This window comes from Vulpes lagopus, chromosome 6 (assembly GCF_018345385.1).
Source record: "Vulpes lagopus strain Blue_001 chromosome 6, ASM1834538v1, whole genome shotgun sequence".
Classification (NCBI taxonomy): domain Eukaryota; kingdom Metazoa; phylum Chordata; class Mammalia; order Carnivora; family Canidae; genus Vulpes; species Vulpes lagopus.
The window spans coordinates 72,472,295-72,485,217 of record NC_054829.1 but is presented as its reverse complement, the minus strand read 5'-3'; the positions used below and the strand labels follow the sequence as shown (position 1 = coordinate 72,485,217).

The window sequence follows — 12,923 nt, the reverse complement described above, 5'->3', positions numbered from 1 at the left end:
GGCTCAAAACGATCTTGGATCGTTTGGGGTGCATATGATAAAAAAAAAAAAAGTCCATCATAACTCTAGACCATCTGCCAAAGTTGGAAATAGTTACAAAGGTTTTGGTCCAACCATCAAAGCAACCAAGAGAGGATCCCAGGTAACCCTCTGCCAAGGCCCACCCTGGCCCACAGATACCAAAGCTCACTAGGGCACCAGTCAAACAGCTTGCCAACCCCCTGGGGGCCTCACAACCTCTGGTGTCGCCTTCTTCCCAGAGGTCTACTCCTGCTGTGAATTACCATCAGTGAGGCTCATTTTAGCCAAAAGAACATTGGCACCCACCCAAGGAACCCACTCTCTTTCCAGAACAATTGGCCGTGGCCTTCAGGACTTTTTATTTCAAGAGTATACATTCCATTCGAGGGTGAGGAGTGTTGCAGAGAAACTGCTGGTCCTTTCTAGATCTTCTCTCTGGGATTTACTCAGTGAAACCAGAAGCATTTTTTATCAAACAGAAAAAATATAAACTTCGTCTTTAAATAGATAGATGACAGAGAGACAGACTGACAGATGAAAATAAAGAAAAATTGGCTCTCTGGATGAAGAATCCTCACGTACATCAATCCAAGCTACTCCCGGCTGGGAGGGTTCCCAGAGACACGGGCTGCTAAACGTGAAGGAACTTCATAGAAAGTAAGAAGTCACTGTTTCGTGAGTGAGGACTTCACTGCGGCGGGATTAGGACTTGGCCAGAGCACAGAAGCCGGAGATGCCAGGCTACTCACCCACACACTGGTTGCTCTCATCCATCTGGTATCCAAAGCGGCATATGAGAGGCCTCGAAATGGTGGGGTAGTTTGGAGCTGATAGTGGTGGGGCCGCTGCTGGGTACGGACCCGTGTATGGGTTTGAGTAGGGGTTCGAGTAGGGCCCTCGGTACACTGGGTTTGTCCGGGGGATGCATAAATACCCGCCGTTTTGGTTAACACACATCATGTCTCCTCGGCAGGCCTCGGGGATGGTCCGGCATTCATCAATATCTGGAAGGGCCACGGAAAGGATGAGTGTTAGTGGCTCCCTGCCCATGCCCTACGTGCTGCATATTTAAGCCAAAGACCCCAAGACACTCTTCACCACCACATGCTCCCAGACACTGAGGAGAGTCCCTGGTTCATCACTGCAGGGACTCTCACATGCTGGCTAAATGGGATCACACTGACCAGCGTCATCTGAGCATCAGCCATCAGAGACCACATCACCATGGGGGCCGTATCCACAAAACATGTATTATCACCCCCATTTGAAGCCCAAGTAAAAACACTATCAATTAACATGAATAGAAGGAAAAACAGGAAAGAGGAATCTATAAATACTAAACTAGATGATCTCTCTGTGAGTAACACCTCAGAGGCCCCCCTGTGCCCCTGGGAAACATGGGGACAGACCCAATCATTACTCCCACCTCTACTCCAAATAACAGCTGGGCACGGGAGACAGCCGCTTGCACGCAGGAAGACGTCAGGCCTGGCTGAGAGCTAGCCACCTGTTAGCAAAGTGGAGGCTTCCTTGCAGGTCAGCTCACACTGAGCCCACAACAGGCCCATTTCCAGACAGGCTAATGTTCTGCTCATCGTGCCAGGAGCAGGAGGCAGGTTCCTGAGAAAATCGGCCCTGCAAGGATGGGGCTCTGGCTCCAGCATAGCAGCCCACTATCTGAGCCTACCCGCTGGGCCCTGTTGCAGCCTTGGGGTCACTCCACAGGGGCCAGAGCCTGGGGGACAGATGTCGGAAGCCCGATGGCTCACCCCAAGCAGCTCCTCCAAGAAATGCACACGAAGGCCCATCAGGAAAGGGAAATGCTGAGGCTCAGATGCCCCATCTGCAGCCGTAAGCCTGAGCCCCTCCAGAAGGCCGGTGGGACAGAAAACAATGGCCCGCTGCCCCCCTCTCTGCCCCTGGCGCATCCCCGTCACCCAGTGCCTCTAATCAAAGTGCACGCCCAGGTTTTCCACAGCAGGGTTGTGTTCCTCACCACTCATCACTTTTGGGAACCATGTGTCTCTCCTCTGGGTCTTAGCTGATGTGAGCTCCAGGAAGACACAGGCCCTGGCTTCCATCAAATATAATCAAAAAGCTAAATACACCCCCCAGGTGGGAGCAAGTGGGGCTGCCTTATTGTCCTGGTAGAGGAGCTATGCTCCAGCCACAGCAAACTATTCTGTACTCGCAGTGTCCTTTCCACCCCGGTCTTCACTTCTGCTGTTTCTTCCACTTGGAATGCCATTTCTCAGGATCCTACTCATCCCTCAGTTCTCAATTCAGGGGCACCTGAGTGGCTCAGGGCATGACTCCGGGGTCCGGGGATCCAGGACCTCCCTCTGCCTATGTCTCTGCCTGTGTCTCTCATCTGATAAACAAAACATTTAAAAAAAAAAATGCTAGATTCAAATGTGGCCTCCACGAAGGCTTTTTTTATTGACCCCTGACATAAGACATCACTGCCTCCCCTACTTCTGTAGGGCCCATGGCTCTGGCCTTAACTTGGCAATGATTGTTATTCCAGCACGTACGGTGTTCTCTCTGTCCAGGTCTACCTTTTCCACCAGATGACGTACTAGGAGAATAGCCCCCAAATGTCAGTCCTCATCCTTGGAACTGGTGGCAGCATCAGGCTACTCAGTAAAGGAGAATGAGGTAGCAGGTGGAATTCAAGCTGCTACCCGGCTGACCTTGAGATGTGGGGGGATTACGTGGGTGGGCCCAGTGTCATCACAGAAGTCCTTAAAAGCAGAAGAAGAGGCAAGAAGGGTCAGTCAGAAAGATGTGACAATGGGAAAAGAAGAGATCCAGAGCCTGTGAGGGACTTAACTCACAGTGGTGGCTCTGAAGATGGAGGAGGGGACCACGAGGCAGGGGATGAGGAGGGAAAGTCCTCTACTGACAGCCAGCAAGGACCTGGGGGCTCCAGTCCTGCAACCGTGGGAAACAGAATGCCACAGGAATGCAAACTGGTGCAGCCACTACAGAGAGTGGTCTGGAGGTTTCTCAAAAAGTTAAAAATAGGACCACCATATGGTCCAGCAATCCCAATTCTGGGTACTTATCTGAAGGAAATGAGAGCAGAACCTCAAAGAGACACCTGCACTCCCATGCTCCCTGCAGGGCAGTTCACAAGAGCCAAGACGTGGAAGCCACCAATGTGTACGTCAGCAGAGGAATGGATAAGGTGGGTGAAGATGTGTTTATATCAAGGTACACGCACACACACACATATTCATACACATGCACACTCAGTGGGCATTTTCAGCCATGAGAGAGAGAGAAGGAAGTCCTGCCATTTCCAACACCATGGATGGACCTCGAGGGTGTTACGCTAAATGAGATAAGCCAGGCGCAGGAAAACAAATCCTGTACGACCTCCCTTATATGTGGAATCAAAAAAGCCAAACTCATAACAATCGTGAGTAAAAGGGTGGCTGACAAGGGCTGGGGTCTGGGAGAGGCTGGTGAGGGGAACAAAGTCTCGGTTATAAGTTGCGTGCGTGCTGGGGAGCTCGCATACAGCGCCGTGAGGGTCGCTGACACACTTGGAAACTGCTAAGAGAGCAGATCTCACACGTTCTCACCGTAAAAGGTGACTATGTGGTGTGACGGAGCTGCAGCAGGGGCTGCGGCAGCGATCATCGTGATACATACGCGTGTCACACCAATGAGTCCTACACCTTGAGCTCACACAATGTGGTGTGTCCATTGTATCTCAAGGTTTCCAAAAAAAGGAAGTGGATTCTACCAACACCACCAGTGAGCAGGGACAGGGAGTCTCCCCGAGAGCTCCTCGAAAGGAGCAAAGCCTTGCTGGACCTCGATGTTTGCCTGGGAGACCCCGATACAACCTCTGACCTACCAATAACATAGATAATGATCCATAGATCATTGAGCTGGGAGATAGATTTTTGTTGTTTAAACCGCTACATCTGTGGCCATTGGTTACAGCAGATAGGAAGCGAATGCGGAGAGCCCGGGGGACACGGATCCGTGTGGCCCTTCCTGCCCCCTCGCAGGACTGCCCACAAAGGAGGTGACTGACCAAAGGCCATTCTTGACTTGACACCTTCTGTGGCCCTGTTTCCTTCCACGATCCAGGCTAACACAGATCTCATTATGTCGAGCAACGGCCGAGACAGACATGGCCCTGTCATCGGGTCTATCACCAAACATCCCCCACCCCAGCGCAGGATCCTCGGAGGCCCCATACCTAAACACTGTCCTGACGAGCGGTCCAGATCGAAGCCATTAGTGCATTGTTGCTGCAGACAAGGAGAAAGGAGACAGAGGTGAGCTTGTAGTCCTTCGTTTGTTGTTGTTGTTGTTGTTGTTTTTGTTTTTGTTTTTTTTTAATATAAAAGTATTACAAGGATATCACAGAAAGTTCCGGAAATGAAGTAAAGAAAAAAAAAAAGCATCTGTAACACCAACATCTATTATAAGGCCTATTTGCCCCCCCTTCTTCTTAGTATTTTTAATCATCATTGTACACTGAGCATCACTCTTTAACCCCCGCCCTCCACGTCATTGCTTCAAAACCCCCAACTGTAGCAGATTTGGGGGCTATCTCCCGCTGTAGCTATGAAGGGCAGTAACCACACTTGGTCTGCATGGGGATGAGGCACATCTGTATTCATCTCTTTCCAAGAATGGCTACAACTGCGGTTAAGGGCGATCACTCTTACCCCAGGTGCTATGTGACCCCTTGTCAGGGACTGTGGTGAGCACCCTGCCCGCTGTGACATCCCCTCCCTGCACCCTCCACCCTGAAAGCTGCACACAGAGCAAAGTGGTGGGTTTGGTAAGAAAAGCCGACTTGGGGAAACCCCTCTACTTGCATCTCGGCACAACAACCACACAAAGATGCTTCCAGAAATAGGCCTCAACAGTCCCCAAGGGTCGTGGTCTTCACGTGCACCTCAAGGCACAGCTTTACGGCCTCAGAAAAATGTCATGGGGCCGACAGATCTTGGAGGCGAGGTGGAGAAGGAATGCTTCTGACCATGGGGATCCCCTCCCTGGCCCTCCCTGCAGCTCCCAGGGCTTGGCTTCCCAGGGCCATGGGCTGGTGCTTGGAGATGATGGAGTCAGCCTGTATTCATGGGATTGCTCCGGAGGCTCAGGGCCTCAGGGCAAAAGAAAGGGAGCAATGAGCCAGGAGGCTGTGCCATAAAGCTCGGGAAACCGCGAGACGGATGTCCGGGCCTGGTTTACCCACTAAGCGCCAGTGAGGGCTCAAAGCCACCAGCCTGCCCGGCATCAGCCTCTCACCTACAACTTCCTCTGCCTTTATCTCCTCACCCGTGAATGGGGGTGACAGTGCCTCCTTCCAGGTGGTTCCAAGTGTCAATGTTTGCAAAGGGCCCAACATGCACCGTGCAGCCCGGGACCCTGTCCTCTCTGGGCCTGGATGTCACCGTCTGTCACCGTGAGGCTGGACCACCAAACTCCAAGGCCCCTCCAAGACCCTGTCTATCCCTAATAGCCTGAATCTATTTTGAAATTCATAATATGAAGCGAAAAAATATATTTCCCCTGCTCTGTGGTGAGGCCTCACTCATTTCTGAGCTAGAGAAATGAGCGGCTAGAGGCCGCTCTGAGTTTTCAGGAGGGATGTACCCACAGCCCCCAAGGCTAACATAGACATGGCTTCGTAAAGTCCGGGCCCCCACCTGATACTCCCCCCCCCCCCACCAGCCCTCCACACTCCTGCCAGGGGCTTGGCCCTGATCCCCCTCCCACTGGGGATGCGCGTCTGTGGAGACACAGTCCCACATGGGCCACGTGCACGAAGGGCACCGCCGCCCCCAAGCACCACAGCACCTCTGACTTCTCAACACTGACTGTGAATCCAGACCTGAAAGATATCACGGAGGCAGCGGATCCCATTCCCAGTCTCAGATTAGGGATCAGAGCCCTCAAGTCCCAGCCCTGCCACTTACAACCGCCTCTCAGAGCCTGGCTGCCCCCTGCATGCAGGGGCGGAGCTCAGCTCAGGTGAGCTGTGGCGCCCCCTCTGCCCCCCCCACCCTGGGATTCCAAAACGCAGGGCTGGACACCCTCATTCCGATATTTAACATGCTTCTAGATAATAAACAAAGTCAAAATCATACCTGTGCCTTCCCAGGGCTCAGAAGACAGAGAGCCAGAATGGTAACGGTGAGAATCCTGCGGGGAGCAAGAAGTTGATACATAAATACCCATGATCGTTCCAGAATCCAGGTCTGGGAACAAACATGGGTCTCATGCTGCCCATGATCCTGCAATGGGGACTCCACCCTGTATATTTATGGGGGGGCAGAGGTCAGCGGGCTCCAGATGCCCCCAGTCGCCCCAAACAAAACCACGCCTCTTCTATTGGTTTCAAGTGTTGGGATAATGTGTAAGATGACTTTTCTTTTTTAGGTAAAAGGTTTTGCTGCTTCAAAGAGAAAGTCTGAAACCCATCCCTGTGGCATGACCAATGTACTGACCGACTGCGCCGTCTCTACCTCTCACACAAGATTTGCCTGAGGTTGGAACGTCTTTTTCCTGAAACGGGTTCAGGAGTGACCAAGCCCACAGCACCCTCGAGGGAGGAGGCAGGCACCCACGTGAAGCACTCGAGCCCTGGGGCACACGGGGGTCGGCGGGAAGTACCCTAAGCCCAGAGCTGCCTGCAGGCCCGCCACCCCCAACCTCCCCGAGCCTGCACCTCCCAGGCTTCGGCACCCACGAGCTTCCATCCAACAAAATCGTGGTGGCCAATATACCTTAACCTCGCAGTCAGCATATGGCTTATAATCAAAAGAGCAGAAACAGGGGCCCGGGGTGGGGGCGGGGCTCAGCGGTGAAGCATCTGCCTTCAGCTCAGGGCATGACCCCGGGTTCTTGGGATCGAGTCCCACATCGGGCTCCCCACAGGGAGCCTGCCTCTCCCACTCCCTCTGCCGCTTACCCTGCTTGTCCTCTCCCTATATATAATAAAGAAATAAAATATTTTCTTTAAAAAAAGCAGAAAACAGCACATGTTGGGAAGGATGTGAAGCTACTGGAAGCCTGTGCGCAGTCAGTGGGGAAGTCTGATGGTGCAGCTGGGTGGTAGCCGCCCGGGAAAACTGCATGTACCATAGGCTCCAGCAATTCCACACCCTGGAGAACATGCAGACAAAGTGCAAGCGGGGCCCTGACGGGGTATCCACACACCCAGGTTTACAGCAGTGTCATTCACAACAGCCCGAAGCTGAAAGCAACCCCAGGGTCCCCGGGCGGAGGGGTGGGTGAGCAAAGCGTGCAGCTTACCAAGGAGGGGAGTTGCGGCAGGAGCCAGGCCACCCCAGGGACAGCCCCGGGGACGGGGGATGCGGGCTCGGGACATGACCCCCCACAGAAGGATAAATACCCTCCAAGTGCGTTTACCTGAGGGCCATGAACAGCTAAAGGCCTAGAGAGAGTTGGACAGGGACGCAGGGGGCACGGGAAGGAAGAACAGGGGCGGGGCGGGGGAGGCAGTGCCTCACAAGGATGGAGTCTCAGTTTTGCAAGATGAGAAGAGTCCTGGAGACCCACCGTGCGACTGCACCAAGGGCAGTCATTGCTACCCAATCCTAAACTCAAAAACGGATCCCGGTGCTGTAGGGGCACCTGTTCTGTTGGTCAGTGTCTGACTCTTGATTTCGGTTCAGGTCGTGATCCCAGGGTTGTGAGATTGAGCCCCAGGAAGGGCTCTGTGCTCAGAGGGGAGTCTGATTGAGACCCCCTCTTCCTCTGCCCTCCTGCTCACGCACGTGTGCGCTCTCTCAAATAAATGAATCTTTTTTTAAAAAAATGATGACAATGGTTAAAAAAAAAAACTATGTAAATGAAGAGCTATTTAGTGCTATTTTAGTGTCTAGTTCTCTAGTGATTCATCCAAGTGAGTGCTCTTTGCCAACACAGATCCTAGACAGAAGAGCAACCAAACTGTGACCCCATCGCCGCCCTGGGGAGCTGGCGGGAGTGCCACCTGAACAGTACCATCTCTACACGTTGGCAAGGGCACTTGGAGACAGGCCCTGTGAGCACCACGTGAGCCAGGATGCGGGCAAGGAAAGGGCCGTCGGAGAAGGCATCCTGGAGGAGGTGCCTTGAAGACCTGCCACTATCAGCGCACACCTCTACTCTACAACTCCTCCCTCCATAAAAAGAACTTTCGATAGATGCCACTCAGTGCATGACACAAGGTTCACGTGAACCAGCAAGCCCGAGGGCTCAGAGGGCCCTGGCACTGAGCTGACATTCCGGGGAGGGCAGAACCGAGATGTGGTGCGAGAAGATGCGGGCTCACTTCCTTCCTTGAGCCCCCGATCCAGAGAATAAAGACCCTGAGAGTCCACATGTTCTCATCTTGTCTGAGTGCCTGCGTGAGCCAGGTCTTATAATGCCCGAGACAGCCCTGACTTTATAAAGTGCAGAGCCAGATCCCAGGACTGTTTGATATTTGTGACGGCCAGATTTATATCTGGAAGGAATGAAAGAACAATAACAAATTTATTTTCCAAGCTGTATATTATGAATTTCAATGTTTTCCTGTTTCTTCACACGAAGTTTCCTTTCGCCAGGTTATAAAATCCTGTCTCGTTTATGTTGGAGACGGAGCAGCCTGACTGAAGGCGGGAGGCTCCAGGAGCCAGTGGAAAAGGCGTGCTAGCCCCTGACCCCTCCCCGCAGCCCCGGCTGCCCGGTACCCCCTGACAGGTCTGCTCTGAGCGCTCCAGCCTGAGGCCTGGCCTTGGCAGGGGCCATGGGGTCCATGAGGATGGCTCTTTTGAAAATGAAGTAACTGCCGCCTTGCTGCTCTCCCCCTCTCCCGAACAGATACCTTGTCTGCAGAACTCCAGAGACCTCAAAGGTGAAGGCATCCTAGAAAGTCCAGGGGAGGCTCTGATGCTCGTCGCCGGGCCCCTGGGACTTTCAAGGACCGGCAGGCCCGCCCATTTCGAGCAGCAGCCTAGGGTGCCGGGGTGCCGGGGTGCAGGGGTGCAGGGGCGCCGGGGTGCAGGGGTGCAGGGGCGCCGGGGTGCAGGGGTGCAGGGGTGCGGGGCGAGCCGCGCCTGCCGGCACAGGGCCGCCCCACAGCTCGTCTGCCTAAAGCAGCTACATGTCGGGGCGTTTGCTGGACGGAAGCCGCGCGACACCGCCTAGATGGAGCCCTTCGGGGTTTGGGGGCTCCCGGCTCGACCGCCGGTTCCGTAAAGAGCGAGTCGCGAGCTTACAGGCTCCGTCCGCGTCCCCACGTGTCGTTGGCCTGAAACTTGTGGGTCGCATATGCCCTTTGTGAGGCCCGCAGGGGCCGGAGCAGACCGACCTGGGGCGCCCGGTGGCTGGGCCCCGCCCCCGCCCCGGGAGACCCCGGGAGACCCCGGGAGACCCCGGGCGCCCTGGGCGCGGGCGGGCGGGCGGGCCTGGAGCGCGCGGCCGGGCCCCTTGGGGAGGCTCCGACGGGGGCGCCCCGTGAGGCTTCCGGGCCGGGGGCGGACGGCACCTACCTCCTGAGTCCTGGCATGTCCACGGCGCGGAGCCGGGCGGGAGCCGGAGCGGGAGCGGGGGCCGAGCGGGGGCCGCAGCGGGGGCCGGAGCGGGGGCCGGAGCCGGAGCGCGGGCCGGGCGGGGGCGCCGCGGGGCCGGGCGGGGGCGGGGGCGGGGGCGGGGGCTGCAGCCGCGGCCCTGCGCTGTGGCTCCGTCCCGGGCTCGGGGCTGCCGTCCGGGGCGCGGGCCGTGGCGGGGCGGGGAGCCCGCGAGCTGGGCCGGCGGAGCGCTGGGGAGCACCTGGCGTCGCTCAGCCCCCCGGGCCGGCGCTAGACCGACTGCAGCCGGCGCCGCAGGGGCGCGCACCCCACCCTCGGACTGAGCTGAACAATGCGCAGGCGGCGTCGGTCCGCGCGGCCGGGCCGGGTTACAGCGCTCACCCTGGCGAGGCTCCTCACGACAGCCCCGGGGCGCCGCCAGCTCCCGGCCCGGCCCCCGCGCCCGCACCCCAGGGCGGCGACTGGCGGGCACGGGGGTGGGGGCGGGGCGGGGCTGGGCCGGGGCCGGGGCTGGGCCGGGGCTGGGCTGGGCTGGGGCCGCCCTCCGCGAGCGGGGCCGCCGACCTCAGGACGCGCGCGACCGGGCCGGACCGAACCTCGCGGGGCGGCGGGGCCAGAACCGCGCGGCGGGGGCTGGGGCGGGGGCTGGGGGGCGGCGGGGGCGGGGCGGGGCGGGGCGGGGGGCTGGGATCGGGCTGCGCCGCCTCGAGCCACCCCTTGTGCAGTGCGCACCCCGGGCACGCGCGCGACCCTGGCGGGGCACGTTCCCACGTGGACTAGACGGGCCAGCGCCGAACCCACACGCCGAGCACCTCACGCGGACGCGGCCGCCCCGTATACCTCAAGAAAGCTTGAAAAAAAACTGTGATTAAAATTTTAAAAAAGGGATGAGCACTGGGTGCTACTACGTCGGCAAACTGGATCTGAATGAGATTTTTTTAAAGGATAAAATAAATTTTAGAACTTTAAAAGAAAACTGTTCCTTGGCCTGAAAGTGATTTTAACGAGGGAAATGGTGATTGGAAAAGACAAAAAAAGGACAGTCGGGGAAAGCAGAACGATGGATAAGAACCCAAAAAAGCATTGTGTTCAGCGTTTTACATCCATTGTATCGGCCGCTTCAAACTCTTTCTTTTTCTACCTTTCTTTCTGCTTTTAAGCATTGAACCCTTTTCCTGAGATGAAGTCTTAGCAAAGACACTTGCAGAAAAGACAATGGATTGTGGAATTGGCACTAGTCCTAACTCCCCCTTCTTCACCTGCGTCTCCCCTCCCTCCCCTCAGCAGGGCCTACCCTGGAAAGGCCCTGATGAGGAGGCCCTTTCTCCTCCGGACACTGTGTGCAGCAGGAATTAGGATCTCGGCCTCAGGAGATTGTGGGAGCTTAGGGACGGCACCTGGGTGGCTCTGCGGTGGAGTGTCTGCCTTCAGCTCACGGGGTGATCCTGGGATCCTGGTAACCTGTCCTGCAAGGAGCCTGCTTCTCCCTCTGCCTGTGTCTGCCTCTCTCTGTTCCTCATGAATAAAATCTTAAAAATATATATATATATATTCTACTGATAGGGATGTTCACTGATCCCAATTGTGAAAGCTTATAAACAGCCTTAACATCCATCAGCTGGGACCAATAGGGTTAAATAACACACGGGACTTCCAAACCCGGACTATTATGCAACCAACAAAAAAAGCTGGGCACATCAGAGAACATACTGGATGACTGCTTTTATATAGAATTCTGAACACGGTCATGACTGTGGGGCACTTCTGGATGCTGATAACATTTGAGTTATTACTCTGGGGACTGGTTACACAGGGGACTATGTCACACTTCATTATTTTTTTAAAGGACGGAACCAGTTCCTTGTGTGCTTGATACTGAAAGATTTCCAGCAGAGTCAAAAATGGTAGGATGTCAGTAATTTCACATAACTCAATATAGTATATTAAGTCTAAAAGCAAGTTGTACAACTGTGTGGAGCATGACAACATTTGAGAAAAAAAAATATGTACACAAGTTCTTACCTGTGTATGTAAAGAAAAGGCATCTCTTGCAGGATACATGAGAAGCTTAGTGTTGTGTCCTAGGAAGGAAATGGGGGAGGCAGCTGGGGAAAAGAACTGAAAGGAAAATTTGCTCTTTACTGTTCATCTTTTGGTAAAATTTGAATCTCATACCATGAGCATGTATTACCTATTCAAAATATGAGGTTATTACAGTTTAAACATATATTGGGGAGGGGAGCACCTGAGTGGCTCAGTCATTCGGCGACAATCTTGACATCGGTGCAGGTCATGATCTCTCAGGGTTGTGAGATCCAGCCCCACATCAAGCTTCATGCTGGGTATGGAGTCTCTTTGGGATTCTCGCTTTCCTCTCTCTCAGCCCTTCCACCACTTTTTTCATTCTGTCTAAAAAATAATAATAATAATAAAATTAAACATATACTCTATTTATGTGGTGCTATTTGGGAAGTAAAGAGTTTTAAATGACTTAACCCATGGACCTCGCTTATGGTATCAACTGTCTTGAGGGAAAAAAAGGGGTAGAAAATTAATATGCCTGTTTTCTACAAATTGAGCAAATTGGGGATCTTGAAAGCAAAACTGTCCAGGGACCCATCTTGGGCCAGACATTGTTTCCATTTTAAGACTCCAAGATTAGGAATGCAAACTGGTGCAGCCACTCTGGAAAACAGTATGGAGGTTCCTCAAAGACTTAAAAATAGACCTGCCCTACGACCCAGCAATTGCACTGCTGGGGATTTACCCCAAAGATACAGGTGCAGTGAAACGCCAGGACACCTGCACCCCGATGTTTCTAGCAGCAATGTCCACAATAGCCAAACTGTGGAAGGAGCCTCGGTGTCCATCGACAGATGAATGGATCAAGAAGATGTGGTTTATGTATACAATGGAATATTACTCAGCCATTAGAAATGACAAATACCCACCATTTGCTTCAACGTGGAGGAACTGGAGGGTATTATGCTGAGTGAAGTAAGTCAATCGGAGAAGGACAAACATTGTATGTTCTCATTCATTTGGGGAATATAAATAATAGTGAAAGGGAATAGAGGGGAAAGGAGAAAAAATGAGTGGGAAGTATCAGAAAGGGAGACAGAGCATGAGAGACTCCTAACTCTGGGAAACGAACAAGGGGTAGTGGAAGGGGAGGTAGGTGGGGGGATGGGATGACTGGGTGATGGGCACTGAGGGGGGCACTTGATGGGATGAGCAACGGGGGTTATATGTTGGCAAACTGAATTTAAATTAAAAACAAACAAATAAATAAATAAAAATTGAAAAATAAAATAGAATAAAATAAAACTCCAATAAATAAATAAATAA

At 54.0% G+C, this 12,923-nt stretch overlaps 1 protein-coding gene across 1 annotated transcript in view; it reads right to left on the bottom strand.

The window, feature by feature from the left end:
* FBLN5 (fibulin 5) overlaps window positions 1-9,668 on the bottom strand; it is a 68,728-nt gene extending 59,060 nt beyond the window's left edge. The window contains exons 1-4 of the mRNA XM_041758514.1: window positions 9,537-9,668; window positions 6,144-6,198; window positions 4,241-4,292; window positions 771-1,025 (exon numbers count right to left, since the gene is read on the bottom strand). Coding sequence (XP_041614448.1) covers window positions 771-1,025; window positions 4,241-4,292; window positions 6,144-6,198; window positions 9,537-9,553 — 379 coding nt within the window. The 5' untranslated portion in view covers window positions 9,554-9,668. The remainder of the gene's footprint in view (window positions 1-770; window positions 1,026-4,240; window positions 4,293-6,143; window positions 6,199-9,536) is intronic.
* Between the last annotated feature and the right edge of the window lie 3,255 nt (window positions 9,669-12,923).